This window comes from Microcaecilia unicolor, chromosome 6 (assembly GCF_901765095.1).
Source record: "Microcaecilia unicolor chromosome 6, aMicUni1.1, whole genome shotgun sequence".
Taxonomy (NCBI): Eukaryota; Metazoa; Chordata; class Amphibia; order Gymnophiona; family Siphonopidae; genus Microcaecilia; species Microcaecilia unicolor.
This window is the reverse complement of record NC_044036.1, coordinates 315716916-315741146: the sequence shown is the minus strand read 5'-3', so window position 1 is coordinate 315741146 and position 24231 is coordinate 315716916. Positions and strand designations below refer to the sequence as shown.

General features: G+C 43.2%; 1 protein-coding gene across 1 annotated transcript; it reads right to left on the bottom strand.

Annotated features, from left to right (window-relative positions):
• Window positions 1–3673: 3673 nt before the first annotated feature.
• MRPL38 (mitochondrial ribosomal protein L38) lies at window positions 3674–23544 on the bottom strand. Its single transcript, XM_030206309.1, has 9 exons — window positions 23457–23544; window positions 16756–16935; window positions 13303–13437; window positions 9832–10040; window positions 9371–9443; window positions 7110–7155; window positions 6818–6976; window positions 5230–5366; window positions 3674–4372 (listed from the first exon to the last, which is right to left on the bottom strand). The coding sequence occupies exons 1-9, from the start codon at window positions 23527–23529 to the stop codon at window positions 4236–4238; spliced, it is 1149 nt and encodes a 382-aa protein (XP_030062169.1). The 5' UTR covers window positions 23530–23544; the 3' UTR covers window positions 3674–4235.
• Between the last annotated feature and the right edge of the window lie 687 nt (window positions 23545–24231).

Genomic DNA, 24231 nt, shown 5'->3' with positions numbered 1-24231 from the left:
CCATGACCAACGGTGGCCAACATTTCGTCACCTGCTTCAGGGTCATATGGTCTGCGTCAATCACCTCTTTACTCTATAAATTTAATGTTTGGTCAGATTAAATGCCAGTTGAGTCTGTACCTATCTCCTTCATTATTGTGTATGGTCAATTAAACAGGACTCCAGCTTATTTATATAAAGTTGTGTCTGGTGATAGCTTATCACACTGTATTGATGGCCTCCCACTGCCATTTTAGGATTGGGGTATTTAAACATTTCATAATGCATGTAAGACTTGGCTGTTGTGCGAAACGTTTTAGGATTACTTTACTGCTTTCTAGTTTATGTATGAACTTGTTCTGTAGCTTAGGTTTGGCATCATTGTAAGGCTTGGCTATCTGAGGAAGCTCATTATGATTGATTTTACTGAATTGGATTTATTTTTATTTAGCACTAGTAAATAAGGCCCGTTTCTGACACAAATGAAACGGGCGCTAGCAAGGATTTCCTTGGAGTGTATATGTTTGAGAGTGTGTGAGAGAGAGAGAGAGAGTCTGGGTGTGAGTGTATCTGTGAGTGTGTGGTGACATAAATTTATATAAATAATCTTGAAACACAAAGCAGACAACTTGAAATCCCTCCTATACCCAGGCAAAGAAAATTATCAGTTACAAACGTTATGTTCATGTTTTACTTTTTAGTTTAAAAGTTTTTTTATTGAACAATAAATCATTACAACCATAAGTCTGTGTGAATTTTTCATTTTTTCTTTCTTCCCCCCTTTAACCCCCCCTCCTCCCCAAAACTTCTTGTCTTATTCTTCTTTGTTACTGCATCCTTTCTTCTTGTATATTAACAATTTCAATAGAACTCCCTATGATTAAAGAAGCTCTTACGTACAGAACTAGTCTCTCTTTATGTTAAATATGTACATATATGTCAATTTTTTATTAACTATTCTTCCCTACCCCCTCCCGTTTCCTTCCCTCCCCTTTCCCTTACTTCTACTCCCTTCCCCTCCCCCCCCCCCCCCCCCCCCCCAGATAAGGGGTCAAGAATTCTTTATACTGAGACTGACTGTCACCAGCTTGTAGCAGATATTACTCCCTCTTTCATTAAAGGGTCCCTAATCGGTTTAGAACAAAACTGCGTGCTCGTGGAGCCAATGCTTGTATGTATGGTTTCCAAACTAAGTAAAACTTTTTGTCTTTTTAATTTCCATTGCACTTCTCGGAGTTCCATTAATAGTAACGCATGCAGTCTATTACGCCATTGCCAATATGTAGCAGCCTCTTGGTGGATCCAATTGGCTAAAATGCATTTTTTCCCTATTAAAAATGCTCTATATAGCAAGAGATTATGATGGACAGCACCAGTACCTCCCACCATCTCCCCTCCCAACAATACCTGTTGTGGGCCCACTGATATATGTTGATTCATTATATGTGCCATGAAAATACATATCTTTTCCCAAAATTGTTTTACCACCGGGCAATCCCACATGGCATGAAAGTATGTACATTGCAGCCCTCCGCATTTTCCACAGTTTGGTGAATCCACTCCTCCCATTTTATACAATCTAAATTTGGAGGTATATGCTCGAAACAACACTCTACCCTGACACTCTCTCAAGTCTGCATTACTCATGTTTTACTTTTTATCAGTACAAAAAAAAGAACACAGGTATCAGTGCTTACTTAGTGCTGTGGAGAGGGGCCAGAGAAGCAGGAAGTGATGTGGAACAGCTAAACCCTACAGCTGTGTGTAAGTACACCAGGAGGTTAAGAGGACAAATAGTGCCTGTGTAGGTGCCTATTTTACAAAGGCATATAGACAATGATGTGTCTTTATAAAATACTAGTGTACATGCCACAAATCATGCCTTGAAATGGAAGCATGGACCTCTGTACCTGCTGAACAGCAGGCGTGAATGCTTGCAAGCATGTGCACCAATTATTTTACAATTGACTATGTACTTGCAAACTCTGCTCATGACTACCAGCAAAGCACACACCTCCTTGATGAGGGGTGTATATATCAGCCAGTCGGTATTTTATAAAAAGCTTTTTCCATGTTTATATGGCCATGTGTATGAAAAAGACTTTATAAAAATCTGTACCCCAAAAGTGCATCTGTGTCTTTCTTGCCTAACACATCTTGAATGACTTTTCATCCTCCCTCAGAAGATACGTACGAGCAGATAAAGACATGAGGGCAGACGTTTATCAGATCATACTGCCATCTGTGTGTTTTTCATTATGCGTGTGCAATGTCCCTCACTCTCAGAACCTGTGAATGGCTGGACCCACCTCAATCAAACTGGATGTAGATTAGGCCATTTCTATTTAAAAACAGGGATTGCTTTTATCAAGTAACATAGTAGATGACGGCAGAAAAAGACCTGCATGGTCCATCCAGTCTGCCCAACAAGATAAACTCATATGTGCCACTTTTTGGGTATACCTTACCTTGATTTGTACCTGTCCTTTTCAGGGCACAGACCGTGTAAGTCTGCCCAGCAATAGGGCAATGGGGGGGGGGGGGGGGGGGGCAAACTTACAAGTTTAGCCATAAGAAATGCACTGGGTAAGACAGGAAGAGGGGAGGATAGGGCTGTAGTTTCTTCAGGGAAGAGGCGTGTTTATGTCCACTTGTTTAATCGTTACAAGTATTATTCTATATTTTTTAGTATAAAATTCTTGAATAAAAAATGGACCCCCCCCGCCCCCCCCCCCCAAACATACTGTGTCTCAACCAGAAAGGACATTATGGGGCTCATTATCAAAAAAGAAAAACGTCCAAAAAATGGCATAAATCTGCATTTGGACATTTTTCTCACAAAAGCGTCCAAATTGGTATTTTCAAAACCAATTTTTAGACTTCAGTCTGTCAGAAGTGCTTTCAAATCACAAGGGGGTATGTTAAGGGCGGGACCTCGGCGTTCCTAACATTTGGACATTTTTCTGCCACAATAGAACAAAACAAAAACATCCAGGGCTATAAGTTGGACATTTTGGTCTAGTCCTGTTTTATTAACGAATAAGCCACAAAAAAGTGCCCTAAATGACTAGATGACCACCGGAGGGAATCAGGGATGACCTACCCTTACTCCCCCAGTGGAGACTAACCCCGTCCCAAAAAATGTGATTACAAACATTACTTACCAGTCTCTATGCCAGCCTCAGATCTTATACTCAGGTCTATTAGAGCAGCATGCGATCCCTGGAGTAATCTTGTGGTGGGTGCTGTGCACTGTAGACAGGTGAACCCAGGCCCATACCACCCCCTACCTATTACACTTGTGGTGGAGCCCTCCAAAACTCACCAGAAACCCATTGTACCCACATATAGGTGCCCCCTTCATCCATAAGAGATACTGGGAGATAGTGGATTTTGAGGGGCTCAGCACACAACATAAAGGAGCAACGGTGAGATGTGTACCCGAGAGCATTTATTTGAAGTCCACTGCAGTGCCCCCTCGGGTGCTCCACTGCACTCCCCCCTCGGGTGCTCCACTGCACTCCCGGGATGTCTGTGTGGCCAGTCTACTAAGAATTCTGGCTCCTCCTACATCCCAATGGTGTGATTTTGTGCATTTTTCACTTGGACTTTTTTTTTGTTTGTTCAAAAATGGTCCAAAAAGATAAATTCACCAAGCACAAAAACAGACGTTTTTCTGTTTTGAAAATGGCTATATTCCCCACTTGAATTTTGGATGCTTTTAGCAAAACATCCAAAGTTGGACTTAGATGTCATATCAAAAATGACCCTCTATGCCTGTTTGCTTTGTCTTAAAGAACTGTCTCAGGTTCCACTGGGGTTGGTGACTTGGCTTTGAACCATAAACCCAACAATGGCTGCAGGGGGAGGAGAGGGGAGGCTGAACTCGATGGACTGACGTCTTCCAACCAAATGGTGCTGGCCGGCCATGTACCGCTAGGATACCTGCTAGCAGATTTAAATGTTTTCATCAACCTTCAGCAGATGTAAAACAGAACTCTCCTCACGCCAAAAAATACACAACTATATTGTCTCGGCATCTGGAACCTCCTTATAATTTCTGTAAAACGTTCAGAGATTTAACAGTACAATGTAAGCATACGGTTGCTACTAGCCATCAATATTCTTGATAGCTAATTACTGGAGAGGGAGAATGCCAATAACGATGGAAAATGGACTTGCGCTGAAAGGATTTAATACAGAATTGCTGGAATTTGCTAATAATGACTCCTAGACCTGATTCCTGGGCCACACACTCAGTAGATTCCATACGTGGGCTCATCAGTGTCCCTATACCTGTCCAAGTATCTCAGGGGTTGGAGATGGGGAAATTTCTTCTGTGGTGGATGATAAACAGGAGGACGTTCAAATTCAAACACTGGCTCCTTCATATCTGCAGAGAAAGAAGCAGCAACAATGCAGAATTTAATCAAAAGATTACTCACAAGTGGCCCCATAAAATGATAACCATCTTTCCAAAGTACTAGGTCTCCCTTTTACTGGTATAGAGACACTCACACAATCTTTTATGGGTAGGTGGAGAGATTAGTCTTACCGTGATAGGACTGTTTGCTCAAGTCTCTCCTGTACAGACCTTGATACAGCATGCTAAGAAGGTGACCTCAAGTATTATCTAATTGACTGGCTTTCACATGTGAACTAAGAATGAAACTTCATGTAGATGACTGCCAAACAGTAATACCTAACTAAGAACACTTCCTGCAGCTGCGTCATGGTAAGGCTGAAATGCAGGTGTAGGGTTTGTGCTCCAGGGTAAATGTGTAGCTGATACACAGAGGCAGAAGGGTGGGGCATGTTCAGCACGGTCCTCTTGTTCACTATACAATGTCCTCTTCCAAGATTAGAATTTTGGCATGTCAGACTTTTCCATCCCTACATGTTATTTTTCTTGAGTGCTCTGCTTTCATATTCTGCTCATCACGGCGAAAGAATCGGATAATCAAGGAGATTTGAGCCTGCACAATGAGAAAACCTGAACCTTTTCCCCATAACTATTACCCTGCACAAGACACCAGCTCTCAAAAAGCACATTTCAGACATTCTCAGGGAAGGTTATTTGTTCATTGTATTCCCAGATCATTTTACATCTTCAGGTGCCTCAGCATTATGAGTGGCCATGCAGTTTCTCGCTCTCTCTTTCCATATGAACACCGTACTTATATAGTAACTGAACGCTGTTTGCTCTGGCACATGCATTCATTTGTCTCAGCAGATCTCACACATCCTTACCGAGGAGGTGGTGATACACTTGCGTCACACACTCCTCCCACGTGCACTGGAAAAAGGCCAGTCCCGCTGGAGTCATGTGATCCTCGTGCTTTCGGTAAAAGTCTATTGTCTTGAAAGTTCTCATCTTGAGGCTGTGACTAAAAGAGAGAAAGATGATAGGTTACTATAGGGTGTGTCACTGACAGCTGCAGGCACAGCAAGGACAAAATAACCCCAAGGGCGGGTGTAACCATCAGCCCTGCGAGCACGGTGTCAGAATTACAAAGGCAGGTCTGTTGTGGAGACATCTGTAGCGAACACAGGAAATCAAACCAGTATCACTTGTCATTTTCTTACAAACCCCCCCCCCCCCCCCCCCCGATATTCAGTTGTCAGGCAGTGCTAACTAAACCTGGACATTCAATGCCAGGCCATATCCAGTCACTGGCATTGAACATCTGCCCTTTTTTTTTTTTTAAAGCCAGCTAGCGTATGCCCAGTTAACTCAATATTCAGAGCTAACTGGCCATTCGTTAGTGCATAAGGATAGGATTGCATAAATAGCAGTCCTATTTATGCGCTAAAACTGGCCAGTTATCTTTGAATATCAGGAGTTAACCGGACTGTACCCCAGAAATGCCCCCAACATAGCCGGCTTGCACTGCAGCACTAACTGGTCATTTTCAGCAAACATAACCAGTTAAGTGCTGCTTAAAATGACTGGATAGCCGCAGATAAGCGAGTTAGCCAGTCAGCGGCTGATCCTGGCCAGTTAACTCACTTTGAATATCGGCCAGCTGGTGTTTTTGATATGAAATGGGCTTTTTCTTTTCTCTGGTTTTATTATTATTGGTTCTGATTGGAGTGGAGGAGCAGCTGGTTGATAAACAGGGAAGCCAGAGGTCAAATCCCACTGTGGCATTTTATAATCCTGGGCAAGTCACTTAACTCTCACTGCCCCAGGTACAAAAAATTAAATTATAAGCCCTTCAGGGACAGGGAAACGTCTGTTATACCTGAACATAATTCACCTTGAACAACTGACAAAGGTGTGAACTAAAACCAAAATCCATATTCAGTGTTCTTCCCCCTCAGCAGTGGCATAGCCACAGGTGGGCCTGGGTGGGCCAGGGCCCACCTACTTAGGGCTCAGGCCCACCCAACAGTAGCACCTATTTAATGGTAGCTGGTGGGGATCCCAAGCTCCTCCAGCTGAAGGCTTCCCCCTGATGGTAACGAAAATGCTACTCTCCACGATACCGGTACCTGCATATGGTGGAAAGTAGCATTTTCTCACCAGCTGAGATTTTGTTTTGGTGGTGGTGCGGGTGAACACTTGGTGCCCACCTAGTTCTTGCCTAGGCCCACCCAAAATCTGTTTTCTGGCTACGCCCCTGCCCCTCAGGATCTCTCTTTAGGTTACAGGCTTTTCTAAACTCAGGAATACGAAGCCAATCATGTTAGTTACTTGGTTATGGGTGACAGCAGGCCCGAGAACACAGGGCTGTAAGTGATGGGGCTTAACTTTTCCTTCCCAATTTCACCAATGATAAAGCACATGAGAATCTGGTAGACACCCTTTCCTCACAACTGACAGAGGCTAACTTACCATGGGGTTGGTCTCAGGTCTGTTTCAAAGTCTATCGACCTGTCCTGCTTGAAAAGGATGAAGATGTAGCGGTGGTATCCTGTGCCTTTTGCAGGAAATGGGGGGAAGTAATGGCAAATCTCCTCTCCAGAGGCCACCTGATTCCCAGGGATGTTTCCTCTGTAAAGCAAAGCCATAGACTTTACTTTCCAGGGTTTTTTTTTGCTCACTTCTGCAACTTTTCACCAAGGTAGATGGATCACATATTAGTAATGCAAGACAATAAATTCAAACCCAAAGGTGACATACTCACACCAGCCAATGCATGTACTCCGCCTCCGTTTCTCGCAGGTGTCCGTCTGTGGAAAGAAAGGTAGTATAGTTACCATGTGACATCCTATCAACTAGTTACTGCTGCCAGTAAACATATCTGTACATTCCTTGTCTGGCTCAAACAATACTGATCTTTCAAATCTCACTGTCCCTAGATTCAGGGTTTACTTTTCTATTGTGATAAGAGTAAACTATAAGAAATCTAGAAACACTGTGCTCTTTTGATTAGGATGGAAGCAGACACCAATGTAACCTGTCTTGCCTGGAGTGACCTAGGCTGAATAGGTTCAGATAGCATTTTAAAACTGTAGCTCATATGAGAACTGAGTGCACTGTACATGGCACGGTAAGGAAGGCCTGTGCTTTTAAGATGGAAACAGCCTAAGACTTCTTCACTGATGTGAACAGCAAAACTGAGTCCACAATGATCAAATTTATTTATTTTTATTTCATTTATATTCCACATTATCCCAATAGATCAGGTTCAATGTGGCTACAGTACAAAAAGTGATGTGGGATAGTATACATTAAGAAGTAATAAAATAAATGAGGATTAATAATCTCTCTATATAAAAGGCAACACCAACGTTCTATGAAGCCTCCAGCTGGAAGTGTGAAGGGGGAGAGATATCCGGTTTCCCTATGAGTGTCTGCCCTGCCCTCTCTGTAACACAAACAGTCAGTGAAGGAAAATACAGCAAAGCAGTGAAGGACTCAGAGGGGGGAGGGGAGAGAGGGCAGAGGGCAGGGACACACACACTCCCACATGCACACAGAAGAAAACCTTGCTAGCCCCCGTTTCATTTGCATCAGAAACGGGGCTTTTTTACTAGTTACAATATATAATATGGAAACGAATGCTAGATGCAAAAAGGTAACAATTTATAGTCATCCATGTATAACAATTAGAATGGAACTGAAAAATTGAATAATTGTACAATTAAGGATTTAAATTAATCATGATCATCCGTGAGAAACTGCTTAAACAGAGAGGCTTTAAGGTATTTCCAGAATACCAAATAATTAGGTTCCCATCTGAGGAATTTCAGGAGGGAATTCCACCATTTCCTACAGAGGTAAGAGAATCCTGACATATAGATTGACTTGTAGATCACATTTTTGCAACTGGGATAGTGGAGGCTTAGATAATCTCTTGAACCAGGGAGAGCATTGCAAAGGGGGAGATCAATTAAAGGTTGCATATAATCAGGGGTTAAGAGATAAAGTTTTGAAAACAAATGTTTGGATGTTATTCTGGCTTTGATTGGGAGCTAGTGTAACTTTATAAGCAAAGGGGCTGAACTTTCAAATCTTGTAGCCTTGTAGACTAATCTGGCTGCTGTAATTTGAGCTGTCTTCAGTTTTTTCAAGCAACATTCCTTACAGCCAGCATAAATGGCATTACAATAATACTAATATTTATCCTAAGGTTCTAAACATATCATTAGGGAAGATATGACTGATTCTTTTTAGTTTCCACGTTGCTTTAAAGGTTTTTGTGATGACTGCTTGGACTTGGATGTTGAATAACATGTAGGAATCAATTATATCAAGTATCTTTAGTTGGGACTCCAATGGATAAGTTACATTATCAACTGTGAAGCTGTGACAGTTTATGACACAGTGAGGATTAAGATAATAACACTGGTATGAACAACAAAGACCAAATCAAGGAGAAAGCAGAGAGCCAAAGGCTTCCTTGTTCTGGGGCAGAATACCCATAATGAATACACATGAGATAGATCTGTGTTAATGTACCTTAAAGGATTTAGTTCATGCTGTAAAAGCTGATTTGTGTGCCTTGAAGTTCTCATGTGTATTAGCATCTTTCTATTAGTACAAATGTGTAAAATGAACCAAAAAAATTGCCTCTAAGTCAGGAAAATAGGCCAAAAATCCCAAAACTAGCCGAAATCTTTTCCCTGTGCACATCCCTAACTTGTACACACAAGGTTCCACTGTATGCAAATCTATTTCATGCATATTCATTTAGGCTGTCCTGAAAACCAGTTAGTTAGGTTTGACTCCAAGGCCTGGGTCAGGCAACACTAAAGCATACTGAAAAATTATCTCCCTAGTAGATCACAGCCTTCCACATTTGCTGTAAATGGTCTCTCTTAGCGCTATTTAAGAACTAAAGAACCCCTCATCCACTGCAGCGCTGACACAATCACTGGCACACCTGCAAAATGTTTCCAACAAATAACAGGGCTGTCCTGAAAGTAGTGTTAGGTCACGCACCTGGGTTAGTGAGCAGCAGAGTCCACAGGGAGCCTTCCTCTGCTTCATAAGTCACATGCGGAGGAGACGAAGCCTAAGCATCAAATACAAGTATCATGTAACATCTAGAATTTTTGCATATGTCTAAGCACTCTATATTATCATAATATCCCCTAATTGTGCACTAGAAAGCCCTGTACTTGAATTTTCCTGATTATAATAATCTGGCAGGCAGGTTGAGACCGAGGAGGCACAGAAGAAAGAAAGGAGCTCCAATCATTAATGGACAGACACCTATTGGTTAGACTCGGGGCACATGTGTGTCAGGTTCTAGAGGAAGCTTTGGTCTTTGAATCCTGGCCTAGGACTGTTGCAATGCTGGATAGCAAACAGGTTTATGAAAACGTGTGTGTGTGTGTGTTAGTGGGGAGGAGGACAGAAAGGGTTTCACCTTGTTTGGCTCCATGAGGCTAACCACCTACCTCGGAAGCAGTCACCACATTTCCATGATAGACTGGCATGACGGTTTCCTCATTTTGGTTATATGCAACCCGTAGGATGATTCTTGGGACAAAAAAGGCTCCCTCAAACAGGTCACGGTATATTCCATAATGCTCAGCAACTTGCTGTATGTGGAATGGCCCACTGGTTCTCTCCCACTCTGCTTTCACTTCATCAAGCGGAATCAACACTGAAACAACGATAAAAATTAACTGTGAAATTTATTTGATTGAAACTTGCGAACTAGTACAAAACAGAAGATGTACAGCAACCATACAACAAAAGTTAAAACCTGTTCTTAGTAGTATTTTATATTTAAATACTCCGATCTCACCCAGCCAACCCACCCCAGACCTTTTCGCCTTTGACGCTGCAATGAGATAGTATGCAACTCCAAAAAAAAAAAAAAAGAAGATATTTAAGAATTCCCATTGTAACCAACAACGTAACAAGCCTCACTATAACATTAGTTTCTGCATAAGTCTTGAGGAGATTGGTCCTTGTTATGTGAATCAGAGTTTGGACTTATCATCCATACACTATCAATGGCTCTTAATTAACTGTATTTTATGAATGTTTTCCAGGACAGCAGGCCTGAAGTCAAAATACTATAGAAACCCCAAGTAGAGAAAAATTCTCAATAAACCCCTAGTATGATTTTCGCTACAAAAATTGCAATACTCTTGAAAAGAATCCACTTATCAAAATATAAAATGAGACCAAATGCGTCTTGATTTAAATTAAATGGAAACTCTCAGATCCAACCACCTCCCTAATTATAAGAGAAGACGCTGAGGGCAGCACCATGCCCGCTGGTGCTTATCTCAAAATTGCCTCCAAAGCGAGTATTACTCCTCAGTTTTACATCATACAGTTTTCCATATTTGAGTGCCTAAAACAGATCATGTGGCAGTGTCTCAACTCAAAAGTAGTCAAAAACACTTGAATAATTATGAGTTTGAAGATGTGTTTTTTTTCACATTTTTGAATCTGAGCGAATTAAAGACTTTAAATTTGCAGTAGCACGCATTAATTTGAGCGATCATTTAGCACTACTTTTGAGTTGAGACACTGACACATGATTTGTTTTGGGCACTCAAACATGGAAAACTCTATGATATAAAATCGAGGCACTGACTAGGATGAAAGATTAAGGGAGTGTGGAGCGAGGGTGATATTACGAGCCTACATAACCAAAGCACAGTTAACCTACATGAACCCGCAGGAGGGGGCAAATTGTAATAAATGTAGACAATCTAGGCACACGTTCTTTCATGCGATATGGGCATGTCCTCGGATACAGCAATTTTGGGAAAAGGTGAGGAGGTTTTTGACTAGTATATTGGGAATGAGGGTGAAGGGGTCAGTGGAACAACTCGTATTAGACAGACCAAAATCATATTATCCGATGAAGAAACATGCAATCCTCTTGAATCATAAGCTGACCCTTGTAGCTCGGAAACTCATATTACAACACTGGGTGTTGGAGGAGTCACCGGCATACTTGCACTGGAGGAATCAGGTGCATTTGTTGGCGACATGAGAAGCTGGGGATGCCAGGGGGTCTCCTGGGCGGGGTAAAGATTTCTTGGCGGTATTGAGCCCTGGCCAAATTGAGCCCTAGGGGGAGAAGCCTCATTGTCAATACCTTATGAGGAATGGAGGAGATACCTATGTTAGTCTTTAGGGGTGGGGGGATGGGGAAGTTTAACAACCTTGAAGGGAGGGTTTCAGGGAATCAATGTACCTAGAACACTTAGGTAGTAGCAGGACATGGGTATATGAAAAGATGTTGACAGTGAGGCATATTTTCAAAGCACTTAGCTTTCCAAAGTTCTATAGGTTTCTATGGAACTTTGGAAGGCTAAGTGCTTTGAAAATATGCCTCAGTATGTTCGGAGAATGCTTTGTTAAGTAACTTTTGACACTGGCATTTCTGTTTCATTGCTGATGGTGGTGTTTACATTGACTTGTCATCAATAAAAATTGTTGAAACATAAAATTGAGGCATAATACTCGCCTTGGAGGCAATTTTGAGATAAGCCCCAGCGGGCATGGTGCTGCCCTCAGCGTCTTCTCTTATAATTAGGGAGGTGCTTGGATCTGAGAGTTTCCATTTAATTTAAATCAAGACACATTTGGCCTCATTTTATATTTTGAGCAGTTGATTCTTCTCAAGAGTGTTACAATTTTTGTTGCAAAAATCATACTAGGGGACAGCAGCCTGAAGCAGTTCTGACAGAATATCAATCCATCCATTTACTAAGGTTTTGATTTTTCATGAACTTAATTTTGCCATTAGGATGCACACTCTGTGGTTGCTCTTTGCAATAAACAGGAAGGGTGATGATGAATGTTATGAATTTGTTGTAGTGGAATCAGACTTTTACAAGAAGTCCTATACCAGAGTAATTTGGAAGAGACTTCAGGTATAATTAAGACTATTGCAGCAAGGGAAACACTGTGATGCCGATGTTACTTCCTGAACTAGTTACGCCAAACTCTGGAGCTCAGTAACTGGAAAATTCAAAAGGAACCATTACTACTACTACTACTATTTTGCATTTCTATAGCGCTACAAGGCGTACGCAGCGCTGCACAAACATAGAAGAAAGACAGTCCCTGCTCAAAGAGCTATGTAATAAAAGTGAGCCAAGTATAGGACAATCAAGCCATTGTGACATTACTGATGAGGTTGGCTCTTATTGGTGGACTGAGGCATTATGACATCACAATATTAGCTCTGGTTACAAGAGACTACTACTACTACTATTTAGCATTTCTATAGCGCTACAAGGCGTACGCAGCGCTGCACAAACATAGAAGAAAGACAGTCCCTGCTCAAAGAGCTTACAATCTAATAGACAAAAAATAAAGTAAGCAAATCAAATCAATTAATGTGAATGGGAAGGAAGAAAGGAGGGTAGGTGGAGGCGAGTGGTTACGAGTCAAAAGCAATGTTAAAGAGGTGGGCTTTCAGTCTAGATTTAAAGGTGGCCAAGGATGGGGCAAGACGTAGGGGCTCAGGAAGTTTATTCCAGGCATAGGGTGCAGCGAGACAGAAGGCACGAAGTCTGGAGTTGGCAGTAGTGGAGAAGGGAACAGATAAGGAGGATTTATCCATGGAGCGGAGTGCACGGGAAGGGGTGTAGGGAAGGACGAGTGTGGAGAGATACTGGGGAGCAGCAGAGGGCATATTGAACTGAGAACAGGATTTGGATACTAAAACGGAAGAGTCTAACTGTTATTTTAGGAAATGGAAGACAGAGAGATTTTCCAAAGCAACACAGACACCTCATCAGAGCCAAAGCAGAAAAAAGATTTGAGTTTTGCTACTGGAAAGCTTTTAACCTTACACAACTTTGCAGAAAAGCAGAAGTTACATAAGAAGGTGTAACGGCAAAGAATCTCCACTTGACAGAAAGACAAACAACAAGTCTCACACTACGCACATGTCCTGAGACGGGCTGCTCTCTCCAGCTCCACATTCTGATGATTTTGTTTCATTATCTGTTTGCGCTCTTCCATTTCCTTTGACCGCGGCGGCCTATAGTATGGTAAGCCGATGTCAATCTTCGCCTCTTCATCTAGAGGGTGAAATGACAGAAAGAAGAAGCATGAGTTTAGGCCAAGTGTGCCTGAAAAAAGGATGGTGAAGCTCAGCATGCCTTATGATTTACAATTAATACTGTAACCCAGTCCACCCTGAAAAAAACTACAAAAATAATAAGCTTGTGTTATGAGGTGAGCCTGAGGGGATTTTTTTAAAAACTTTACCTTGGCAACTGTTGAGTTCAACTGCTGGACCGCAATGGGCCATGAGTGGTGCTCCTCACTACCTCTCCACCCTCATCTCCCCCTATGTTCCCGCCCGCAACCTCCGCTCACAGGACAAAGCCCTTCTCTCAGTACCCTTCACCACCACTGCCAACTCCAGGCTCCGCTCATTCTGCCTTGCCTCACCTTATGCCTGGAATAATCTTCCTTTACCCATACGCCATGCCCCCTCCCTACCCATCTTCAAATCTCTGCTTAAAACTCACCTCTTCAATGCTGCCTTTGGCGCCTAACCGCTCGAGATATATAAAATACCCCAATCTATCCACCCTATCAGATTAACTGTTCACTCGTCCTCTAGATTGTTCACTTGTCTTTAGATTGTTCTCTTGTCTTTTAGATTGTAAGCTCTTTTGAGCAGGGACTGTCCTTCTACGTTTGAATTGTACAGCGCTGCGTAACCCTAGTAGCGCTTTAGAAATGGTTGTTGTTGTTGTTGTTGGATTAAACCCTAGCTGTAAAGACCCTGCTCTACACATAGCTTTTTGGGAAGTACTATGTAGCTGAGAATACCACCAGGATAACTTAATTAGCTGATACTATATTAGAAAAATCATCTATGTTCTATGAGATTTGTTGATTGTTTAGGTCTAAACAGTTTTGATCCTACTTTACAGCCGGACAAAATCAACTGGGAAGTGGAGAAACGTGTCATGACAGCGAGAGAGATTTAAATTCCTACATCATATAGACGCACAAGCCATATGATTAACCTTTAGCTTATCAAACGATTCATTTGCAACAGATTATTTTACACTGAGTCTCCTTTTCAGGGATATTTGTAATGGTGATTTTATTTATACTGATGACCTGACAAGTTTCCTCCTGCTTCTTTGGGCTTCTAGCTTAACTGAATCTGGCCTTTGCTGGGCTATGGCTCCATTCAGAACGCCTTGCTGTTCCTTCCCCATTCCTTCTACGTAAACCACTGTTAGCAGTTCTCAGCCAGGGCCACAAACCACACCTTCCCTGAGATCCTGAGACACATCCACCTGAGTCTGACTACTAGGTATCACAGTGGCAATGGCTGGCATTCCCTCCCTTCCCCTGTGGGCAGTAAACGTTTATGCAGCAGTATCTCCGGCTGGCCCATGGAGCAGAAGCTGGGTCCAAAAATCAAGCCCATGTATCTAAACAATGAACAGTAGTGCCACTAAATTGTCTTGCCTCTCTCCCCCCACCCAAATAAAAGAAAAAAAAAAACAATCTAACTCAGCCAATGTAATGATAATGTTCTGTCAGCACCTGGGACATATGCACCCAGAATATGACCACTAGGTGTCACTGTTTGGCAAAGACTGGGATCTCCTCATCCCTTCAAGGTTATGAAAGCTGGCGCCATAGCTATCTTGATTTCTTAGCAGGAAAGATGGAATTGCAAAGGAATCAAATGCTCTGGAATAAGAGTTCAAATATTAATATCAAAGAGAGACCAGGAGGCTGCTGCATGCTCTTCTTATATTCTTATCTTATTTAGTCAAATTTTATCAACAGATCCAAGGCGCTTTACATACATATCACAAAATACACACACACACACACAACTTCACAGCAATCCAGCCCCCAATCCTCCCAGAACCCCTATTAACTCATTGCTCCAAATCTTCCTAATAAATCATGTTTTTGAACACCTATAAACCCCCAATAATCTCGTTATACTCCAATTTAAAAAAACAAAACATGTTTTCAAGATCTTATGAAAACCCTACAACCCCTTCTAGTAAAGCATTCCAGAACAGACCCCTGATTTACAGGCTGCAAAACTCTCCTTGGCAGATCCTCCTGAAGCCTTCCCTGCATTTAATACGGAGCCAGACCCCTCAAAACTTTAAAGGTTATCACCAAGAACTTATAATGTATTCTGTACTCTACAGGCAGCCAATGCAAAGAGTACAAGAAAGTGGTAACATGATCCCATATCGCCTTCCCAGTAATCAGACAGCTGTCGTATTCTGGACTATATCTGAAATTGGCCGGTTCCTCTGGAACATACTCAGGTACACCAGATTGCAGTAATCCAGGTGACAGATCACAATAGCCTGGGTATTCACTTACTAAATCTGACAATGAAAAATGCGACCAAAGCTGCTGGATCATCCTTAGTTTCCCACACAACTTTTTCATTAACGCTGCCATCTGCACATTCATAGTCAAATTCAGCCAAACCCCCAAATCTTTTATTTACCTTATGGGCCCACCAAATATCCACCCCATTTACCTCTGACTGAAGGGAATGGTCCTCCTGCCTCATCACCCTCAATTCCTCTGATTCTGACACATTCATCTGCAAGTCATGCGCCTACAACCAGTGAGAAAGCTCCCAAAGACAAAGATTCAAAGCACTCCCTGGCCACCTCCCAAAACTGGGCAAAGGATTTGGACGCTATACACATAAATATAGCTAATAAACACTGTTCACCCTACCAACTCTCCTACCTCTCTCACATAAATATTGAACAAAGCTGGGGGCAGAAAGGACCTTTAAGAAACCTCCTGCTTCAACTCCCAAGGATCTGACTGACACGTATCCAGCACCACCATCTGTGAATGGCCAGCCACAAAAGAAGCAAAACACTGCCACACAACTGCCTTGATCCAAGGAAAACAACTACTGCAAAAGTAGCTTATGGTTCACCATATTAAACATGGCTGAAAGCAGCAGCAACAACGTAACTGAGCCCTTCCCTTCCCTCAATCAATATAACACCATAAACCATTCATAACTGCCAAACAGAACTTTTTCTGTTCCATGAGCTTTTCTAAAACCTGGCTGACATGGGTCCAATAATTTCCCCCTCCAAACTGCATAAAATCCACAAGGTATTCTAAAACTAGTTACCCGGTGATCTTTCCCCAAAATTAGAGATAGATGATTGGTTGATTAATACTCAAAATATCCTTCCCTTCTTCTGGTTGCTTCAGGAAAGGTTGAATAAAAGTCTTGCTTGCACATCCATTTCTTCTGTATCCACTAGCTTAAATTCTCCCAATTCCCACCTCTAGAGAACCCTCTGTGACATATTTTTAGTTACAGAGAGAATTAACCCTCTAGTTTCTGCATACCATACCTTGGGACTCTGTGAGATATTGCTTGCACGTTCTCCACCAGTGGGTTTTCTTACTCTCTTCCTCTGCTGCCTTAAAGTAGCGAGCATAACTGCGATACTTTTCCAAGGCCTCTAAGTTGCTAACATCGATGTGTTCATTGGGCATAGGTCCCGGCGGGGCTGCTCGTCTGTAGAGAACAGCTGGAAATAAAGGAGGCTTAATTAAAAATGATGGGCGGGCAACCAACTAGTGTGAGAACAAAGAAATCACCTGGTGACCACATTTTAAACACTTTCTAGTGTGAACACAGGCAACAGTGAGGCAAGAGCAAATAAGGTGAAGAAAGGAGAGAAACAGAAGCTGAACAGAGCTGCATTCTGAATGGAGGACTGCTGGGATTTTGTTAAATTATTTTATACAATTCCCTTACAACAATAAAAAGTAATTTACAAACACACATACATGCAATCAGCATAGATTATTCTGTTTCAACTAGATTAATGACAACACAGCATAGGCCCCATCTTATCTGCACCAAATAGACCACCAACAGAAATGTTTCAAACTATTCCAATACCTAAACAAAATTTCTGAATTCTGTAACTATGACATCACACCAGTTATTTACCGCTAACCATAAATCCTGGATCCCCATCTGGGCCTTTATAGAGCTAAAACAGCATCAAGAACTACCATAGTAATGGGGAGTTCCCTCCCTCAAGTGCCAGAAACAGGTCCGATTTTCAGGATTTCCACAATGAATCATGCACTACTTAGCAAGCTTGATTCAAGAATCAAATCAGAGTGCATAACTTGTCTATACTGAAAATCAAAGCTGTTTGTAGTGCAATCCCTGAACACAATGCTTCACTCTGTAAACACAATGAGGGCGAGGGCCGAAAGAGGAGCCACCCATCCATTTTCTTAGTTTTATCTGTCTTTTGAGACAGACAAATTCTGTAATAGCCTTTTCTTAAGTTCTAATTATAACTTGGTCATGATTCAGAGGACATGACTATTTTCAGATGTTAGTAAGCAAACAGAGGAGGAGTGGGAGTTTGGGTGAGATACATGAGCCATGGGCATAGACATGATAAAGGAATTTAAAGTAAGGAAAGTTACAGAACGGAGAATCAAGAAAAAGAGACAGAGACCAGAGGACATAAAACACAATCCGAGTCAGACTTAGGGTGGTAGACTTAGGAGTAATATCAGGAAAGTAAAGGTACTTACCTGCGGCAGGTATTCTCCGAGGACTGTAGGCCTTATATTCTCACATGTGGGTAAAGTGGTCCGCGTTGCCTGGTCCGGTGCTTGTAACAAGCTTTACAGAGCTCTTTGGAGTGTGTCGTGCTCAGCTACGCAAGCGCGAGTGTCTTCCCGCCTGCCGCAAAAGCGCAGGACCAACAGTATAATACTATAGAATGCTGCAAAGAGGAGACAACTCCAAGGGAAGGTGGGAGGGTTGTGAGAACATAAGGCCTGCTGTCCTCAGAGAATACCTGCTACAGGTAAGTATCTTTGCTTTCTCCGAGGACAGAGCAGACCTATCAAAAACAACCACCACTGGACAACTGGACCTCACAATGGCGAGGGCAAAATACAGATTAACCTAAAACTATATATAAACTGTGTGAACATACAGCCTGGAACAGAAACAAAACGGGCCTAGGAGGCTGGAGTTGGATTCTAGATCCCAAACAAATTCTGCAGTACTGTCTGTCCAAACCAACTGTTGGGTATCTTGCTCAAAGCATTAATGAGATGTGAATGTGTGGACTGAAGACCATGCTGCAGCCTTGCAAATTTCTTCAATGGAGGCAGACGCCAAGTGGACTACCAACGCAGCCATGGCTCTGATATTGTGAGCCTTGACATAACCCAGCTTGGGCTTAAGTGAAAGAAATGCAATCTGCCAGCCAATTAGAGATTGTGCATTTCCCGATTGCAACTCCCATCCTGTTGGGATGAAACGAAACAAAATGCTAGGTGGACTGTCTGTAGGGCCTAGTCTGCTCCAAGTAAAAGGATACTGCTCGTTTGCAGTCCAAGGTGTGCAGTGCACTCTTACCAGGATTGGTATGAGATAAGGGAAAAAAATGTTAGCAAGATAATCAACTGGTTCAGATGGAACTCCAACACAACCTTAGGTAGGAACATAGGGTGCATGCGGAGGACTACTCTGTTGTGTTGAAATTTGGTATAAGGTGCGTCCACCACTAGGGCTTGAAGCTCACTCACCCTGTGACCTGAAGTAACAGCCAGCAAAAATACAAACTACCAGGTCAGGTACTTCAGTTAACAAGAATCAAGTGGCTCAAAAGGAGTTTTCATTAGCTGGGCGAGAACGACGTTGAGGCCCCAAGATACAGGTGGAGGTTTGATAGGGGAGACAGTCAGCCATATCAGACATACTGTGCACCAAGGACCAGAAGTACAGGCTCGTGTACAGCTGGTACAATTGGATACAGGAGATGAGCATAGAGGCCTGATACATCTTCTGCCAAAAAGAATCCAGGGTCCTAGCTTCCCTGTCAGGGGGCGGGTGGGAAGGCACTCGCATAGTGGAGCATGACTCACGCTCCAAAGAGCTCTGTAAAGCTTGTTACAAGCACCAGACTATTCAACACAGACCGCGTAACCCACATGTGAGAATTATAGGCCTGCTTGTCCTCAGAGAAATTCTTTTCCACAGACAGGGTGGCAAATGCCCTCCCGAGGGAGGTGGTAGAGACAAAAATGGTGATGGAATTCAAAATGGCATGGGATGAACATTGAGGATCTATAATTAGAAAACGGATAGTATAAAAAACCTAAACTTAAAAGGCTGCATGTGTGTGGATGTGTCCAGTGACACTTAAGATTGCAACTCCAGCTGTGATGAACTAGAGCCGGTGCCATGCAGACTTGTATGGTCTGTGTCAGGGCTGGCCCAAGGCAAGATGCCGCCTGAGGCGGAGCTTACACCCCCCGCCCCCTCCAGGTGACGTTCTAAACCTGGCAGCGATTCCCATACACTGCCCTGCCGTCGACAGCACTCGCCTCTTCCCTTTTCTGCGGCTGCCTGAATGAAACAGAAAGTTACTTTAGGCAGCTGCAGTAAAGGAAAGAGGCGGTTGCTGGTGGCAGCAGGGCAGCATATGTGAATCCTGCCATTGCCAGTTTGGAAAGTCACCATGAGGTAAAACGCCGCAAAACCGCCCCCCGAGACGCCACTCCTGAAGAGTGCCACCTGGGGCCATCGCCTCTGGTGGCCTAATGGTCAGGCCACCCCTGATGGCAATCCTGTTTAGGATGACCTGGAAAGGGCTTCAACAGCAACTACAATGCTGGGCAGACTTTTACAGTCTGTGTCCCACAAATGACAAGACAGAAAGGCTGGAGTGAGCATTGACAGCAATTCCAGTAGTTGGAATGTAAGAACAGGGCCGGGCGGACTGCTATGCCCCAGAAACGTCCAAGAAAGACCATGATCAAATATTTTACATCACATTCATTGTTGATTTAATCATGAATTGATCAAGAGTGTGACAGTTGGCAGATTGGATGAACCATTCTGGTCTTTGGAAGTGTGCGCTAAATGCTAGAGATGCCCATGGGCATCTCTAGCGGTTAGTGCACATTAATGATTAGCGCATGCTAAAAATGATACCGTGCATTTGTAAAAGGCCCCCTTAATCTGCCATCACTTACTTGGTTGCCATGAAAAAGACAAGTGAGGGGAGCAGTGGCGTACCAAGGAGGGGGGGGGGGGGCGGTCCGCCCCAGGTGCACGCCGCTGGGGGGGTGCTGCGTGCCGGTCAGGGTCGTTCGTTTCCATGCTCCCTCTGCCCCGGAACAGGAAGTAACCTGTTCCATGGCAGAGGGAGCATGGAAACAAACGATGCTGACCAGCGCGCGGCACCCCCCAGCGGCGTGCACCCGGGGGTGAGGGGGTTCTTTTGCCGGGGTGGGGGGTGTCCTTTCAGCGAGGGGGGGGGTTCGCGCTGCACGGGGGGTCGCTGCACCAGGGGGGACGGGGCGCATCGGCGATCCGCCCCGGGTGTCAGCGCCCCTAGGAACGCCACTGGAGGGGAGACCTAAGAGGGGTGTGACAGCACAAGAAGAGAACTGAAGAGACACAAAAGTTGACAATTACTCTTTTTTTTTGTTTTCTCTGTACCCTATAGAACTTACCTCGCGAAATACTTCAAAGAGAAAATCATACAACTACGACTTAGAATACCTACCAGACCTACCGAATACACCACATTCCTGAACTACCTAGACCCTGAAGACGGAACATACCCAGCAGACAGGATCTGGACCGAATTCGAAGTACTGTCAGAAGACCTTATCCTTAAAACGCTTAATAGATTCGCCAAATCCCAATGCAAACTAGACATCTGCCCAAGCAACCTCATGAAATCAGCTCCTCAACAATTCATACTAGACTTAACGAACCACCTGAATTTCATGCTACAAAACGGACTTTTCCCCAAAGGAAAAATCTTACTCACCCCAATACCCAAAGATACAAAGAAAAACGCTAGTGAAATAACTAACTACAGACCAGTTGCATCCATACCACTAATAACCAAAATAACAGAAGGAGTGGTAACCAAACAACTCACAAGTTATCTCGACAAGTTCTCAATACTGCATGACGCCCAATCAGGATTCCGTTCGAATCACAGCACAGAGACAGTACTAACTACCCTACTGACCAAATTTAAGCAACGGATCTCAACAGGCTCTAATATACTCCTCCTACAATTTGACATGTCAAGTGCCTTTGACATGGTTGACCACGGAATTCTATTACACATTCTTGAATATTTCGGCATCGGAGGCAATGTCCTAAATTGGTTCAAGGGGTTCTTAACCTCACGCTCTTACCAAGTCACATCAAATTCAATCACATCTGCTGCATGGACACCTGAGTGCGGAGTACCGCAAGGATCTCCCCTTTCACCAACAATTTTCAACCTACTGATGACCCCACTAGTAAAACTTCTATCAAACCATAACCTTAACCCTTACATATATGCCGATGATGTAACGATATATATTCCTTTTAAACAAAACATCAACAAAATCAACCAAAGTCTACACATCATGAATACCTGGGCAGATGCATTCCGACTGAAATTGAACGCAGAAAAAACTCAATGCCTCATATTAACCTCCCAATACAACACAACAAAATTTACCGCCATCAATACACCTAAACTAAACTTGCCAATTTCTGAAAATTTAAAAATCCTTGGAGTCACAATCGACCGCCACCTTACACTTGAGACTCACGCAAACAACACAACAAAAAAGATGTTCTTCTCCATGTGGAAGCTGAAAAGAATAAAACCATTCTTTCCAAGATCTGTCTTCTGCAACCTGGTACAATCACTCCTATTAAGCCATCTGGATTACTGCAACTCATTATACGCAGGCTGCAAAGAACAAATAATGAGAAAACTTCAGACAGCCCAGAATACAGCAGCCAGACTCATCTTCGGAAAACCAAAATACGAAAGCGCAGCACCATTACGTGAGAAACTACACTGGCTCCCACTCAGGGAACGTGTCACCTTTAAAGTATGCACGTTAGTGCACAAAATCATTCACGGTGAAGCCCCTGCATACATGTCTGACTTGGTAGACTTGCCACCCAGAAACGCCAATAAATCATCCAGAACCTTCCTCAACCTCCACTTCCCAAAGTGCAAAGGCATAAAGTATAAAGCACTACATGCATCAACCTTCACCTACAAGAGCACGAAACTCTGGAATGCACTGCCAAGCAGCCTGAGAGCGGTCTATGAGTTGACAGACTTCCGCAAACGATTAAAGACCTATCTCTTTGAAAAAACATACCGCAAGGATTAAAACATATAAATCCCATATACATCATAATAATGCCTCAAGACATTACCTCACGTACTCCACTTCCCCGTACTCTCTCCCACTCAACAATCTACCCACAGATAAAAACTGTCTACCCATCACTCTCTTGCTATTATTCGATCACCGTAGTAATTCCCCAACGTCATATCCTATAGTTTCTACGCCCCAAAGGTGACCGATACAACTCTGTCTTCCTTAACTATTCACAATGTAACCATAATCGTAACTGTATTTCCATTATTTATTATTTACAATGTATTGTAAGCCACACTGAGCCCGCAAATAGGTGGGAAAATGTGGGATATAAATGCAACTAAATAAATAAAATAAATAAATACACGATTATTCCTTTTGAAAATTATTCTTTCAAAACAATTTTTTAATCGTTACAACGAATTTAAGAGAGCCATGAAGCCTAGCAGGATCCTAAGGCCAGCTGGAACATCCATCAATCCCTTCTCCTGCTTCCCCCTCCCTACTCTTCACCCATTGCCCTTTTCTCCCTTTTTCATCCCCTCCTTATTTTCCTCTTCTCTCTTTATATTTTAATTTATTGTAAACCGCTCTACTGAGCCTTGGCTTTAACAGTCGTACACAGTCTGCATGAATGAATACCTTACTTTCATCACGCGAATAAACTTATTATGCCAATAAAGCTGTTAACCTCGATCAATCAACAGGAGACCCGAGAAAGGAGGGCAAGACCGAAACAGAGAAATTATGAAAAGGGAGGAAAGGACCCCACGTGGGAAAGCCCACACAAAAAGCTGAGAAAAAGAGAAGCCGACCAGCTCCTGCCCGCGTTCGCTTTCACTCTTGAGATCCCACACGTAATTACCAGCGGTGCCGAAGAACCGGCCTGTCCCCCGTATAGCTACCGGAGGAGCTAGTCTCACCAAGGGCGCCGCCATCTTCCTCCTTAGCACCTCCTCTTTGCAGTTTGCACCCGCCCCCCCCCCCCCCGGAGCTGGTGGTGACGTCATGGTGACGGGGCCTTAGCCGCGATTGGCCCGTACAGTGCATGAACGAAAAATCCGCTTCCTGCCAGGTTCAGTACTCGCTTAGCATATTGTACAGCCCAAAGAGCTTAGATTGAGAGCTGGAGCCGGTACGAGGCTATCTAGCCCTTTATATGGATTGAAGCCAGTAGGCGGAGTCACAAGTACACCCAAAACAATAGCAAACGCTATTGAAAGCAATAGTACTACTACTACTTATTTCTATGGGCTGCCTATGCGTCGTCCATTTGTAAACATTCAAAAGTTGTTCGAGTTGGATAGGCAGTGCCTTAAAAGGTGCAGGACAAAAGATTTTTTTCATTTATAATTATTTGGCAGCTTTTATATGTACTTGAAAGCGTACCATATTCTATATAATAAAAAGAACCTCCAATATTCTGAAGCCGAGAAAGTGAAGCCTGAAGCATCCGTGCTCTCTGTATCCATCTGTACTTCCGAGTTCGTCACAAGCAGAAGTGACCAACCACACGAGGTTTCTCGGCTTCAGAATGTTGGAGGTGCTTTCTATTACACTAGCCGTTGAGCCCATTAAAACGGGCTAGTATGGGGTTTTGGCAAGGCCCCCTCCCCTCGCCACTGTCCTTCCCCCCCGAG

Excerpts from the sequence above, each read along its gene's own strand:
- MRPL38 (XM_030206309.1), bottom strand. The coding sequence starts at position 23,529 with ATGGCGGCGCCCTTGGTGAGACTAGCTCCTCCGGTAGCTATACGGGGG. Across the intron at positions 7,156-9,370 it reads TCTGCTGCTCACTAACCCAG|ACGGACACCTGCGAGAAACG; the intron begins GTGCGTGACCTA and ends TTCTTTCCACAG. Across the intron at positions 5,367-6,817 it reads GACCTGAGACCAACCCCATG|TCACAGCCTCAAGATGAGAA; the intron begins GTAAGTTAGCCT and ends TCTCTCTTTTAG.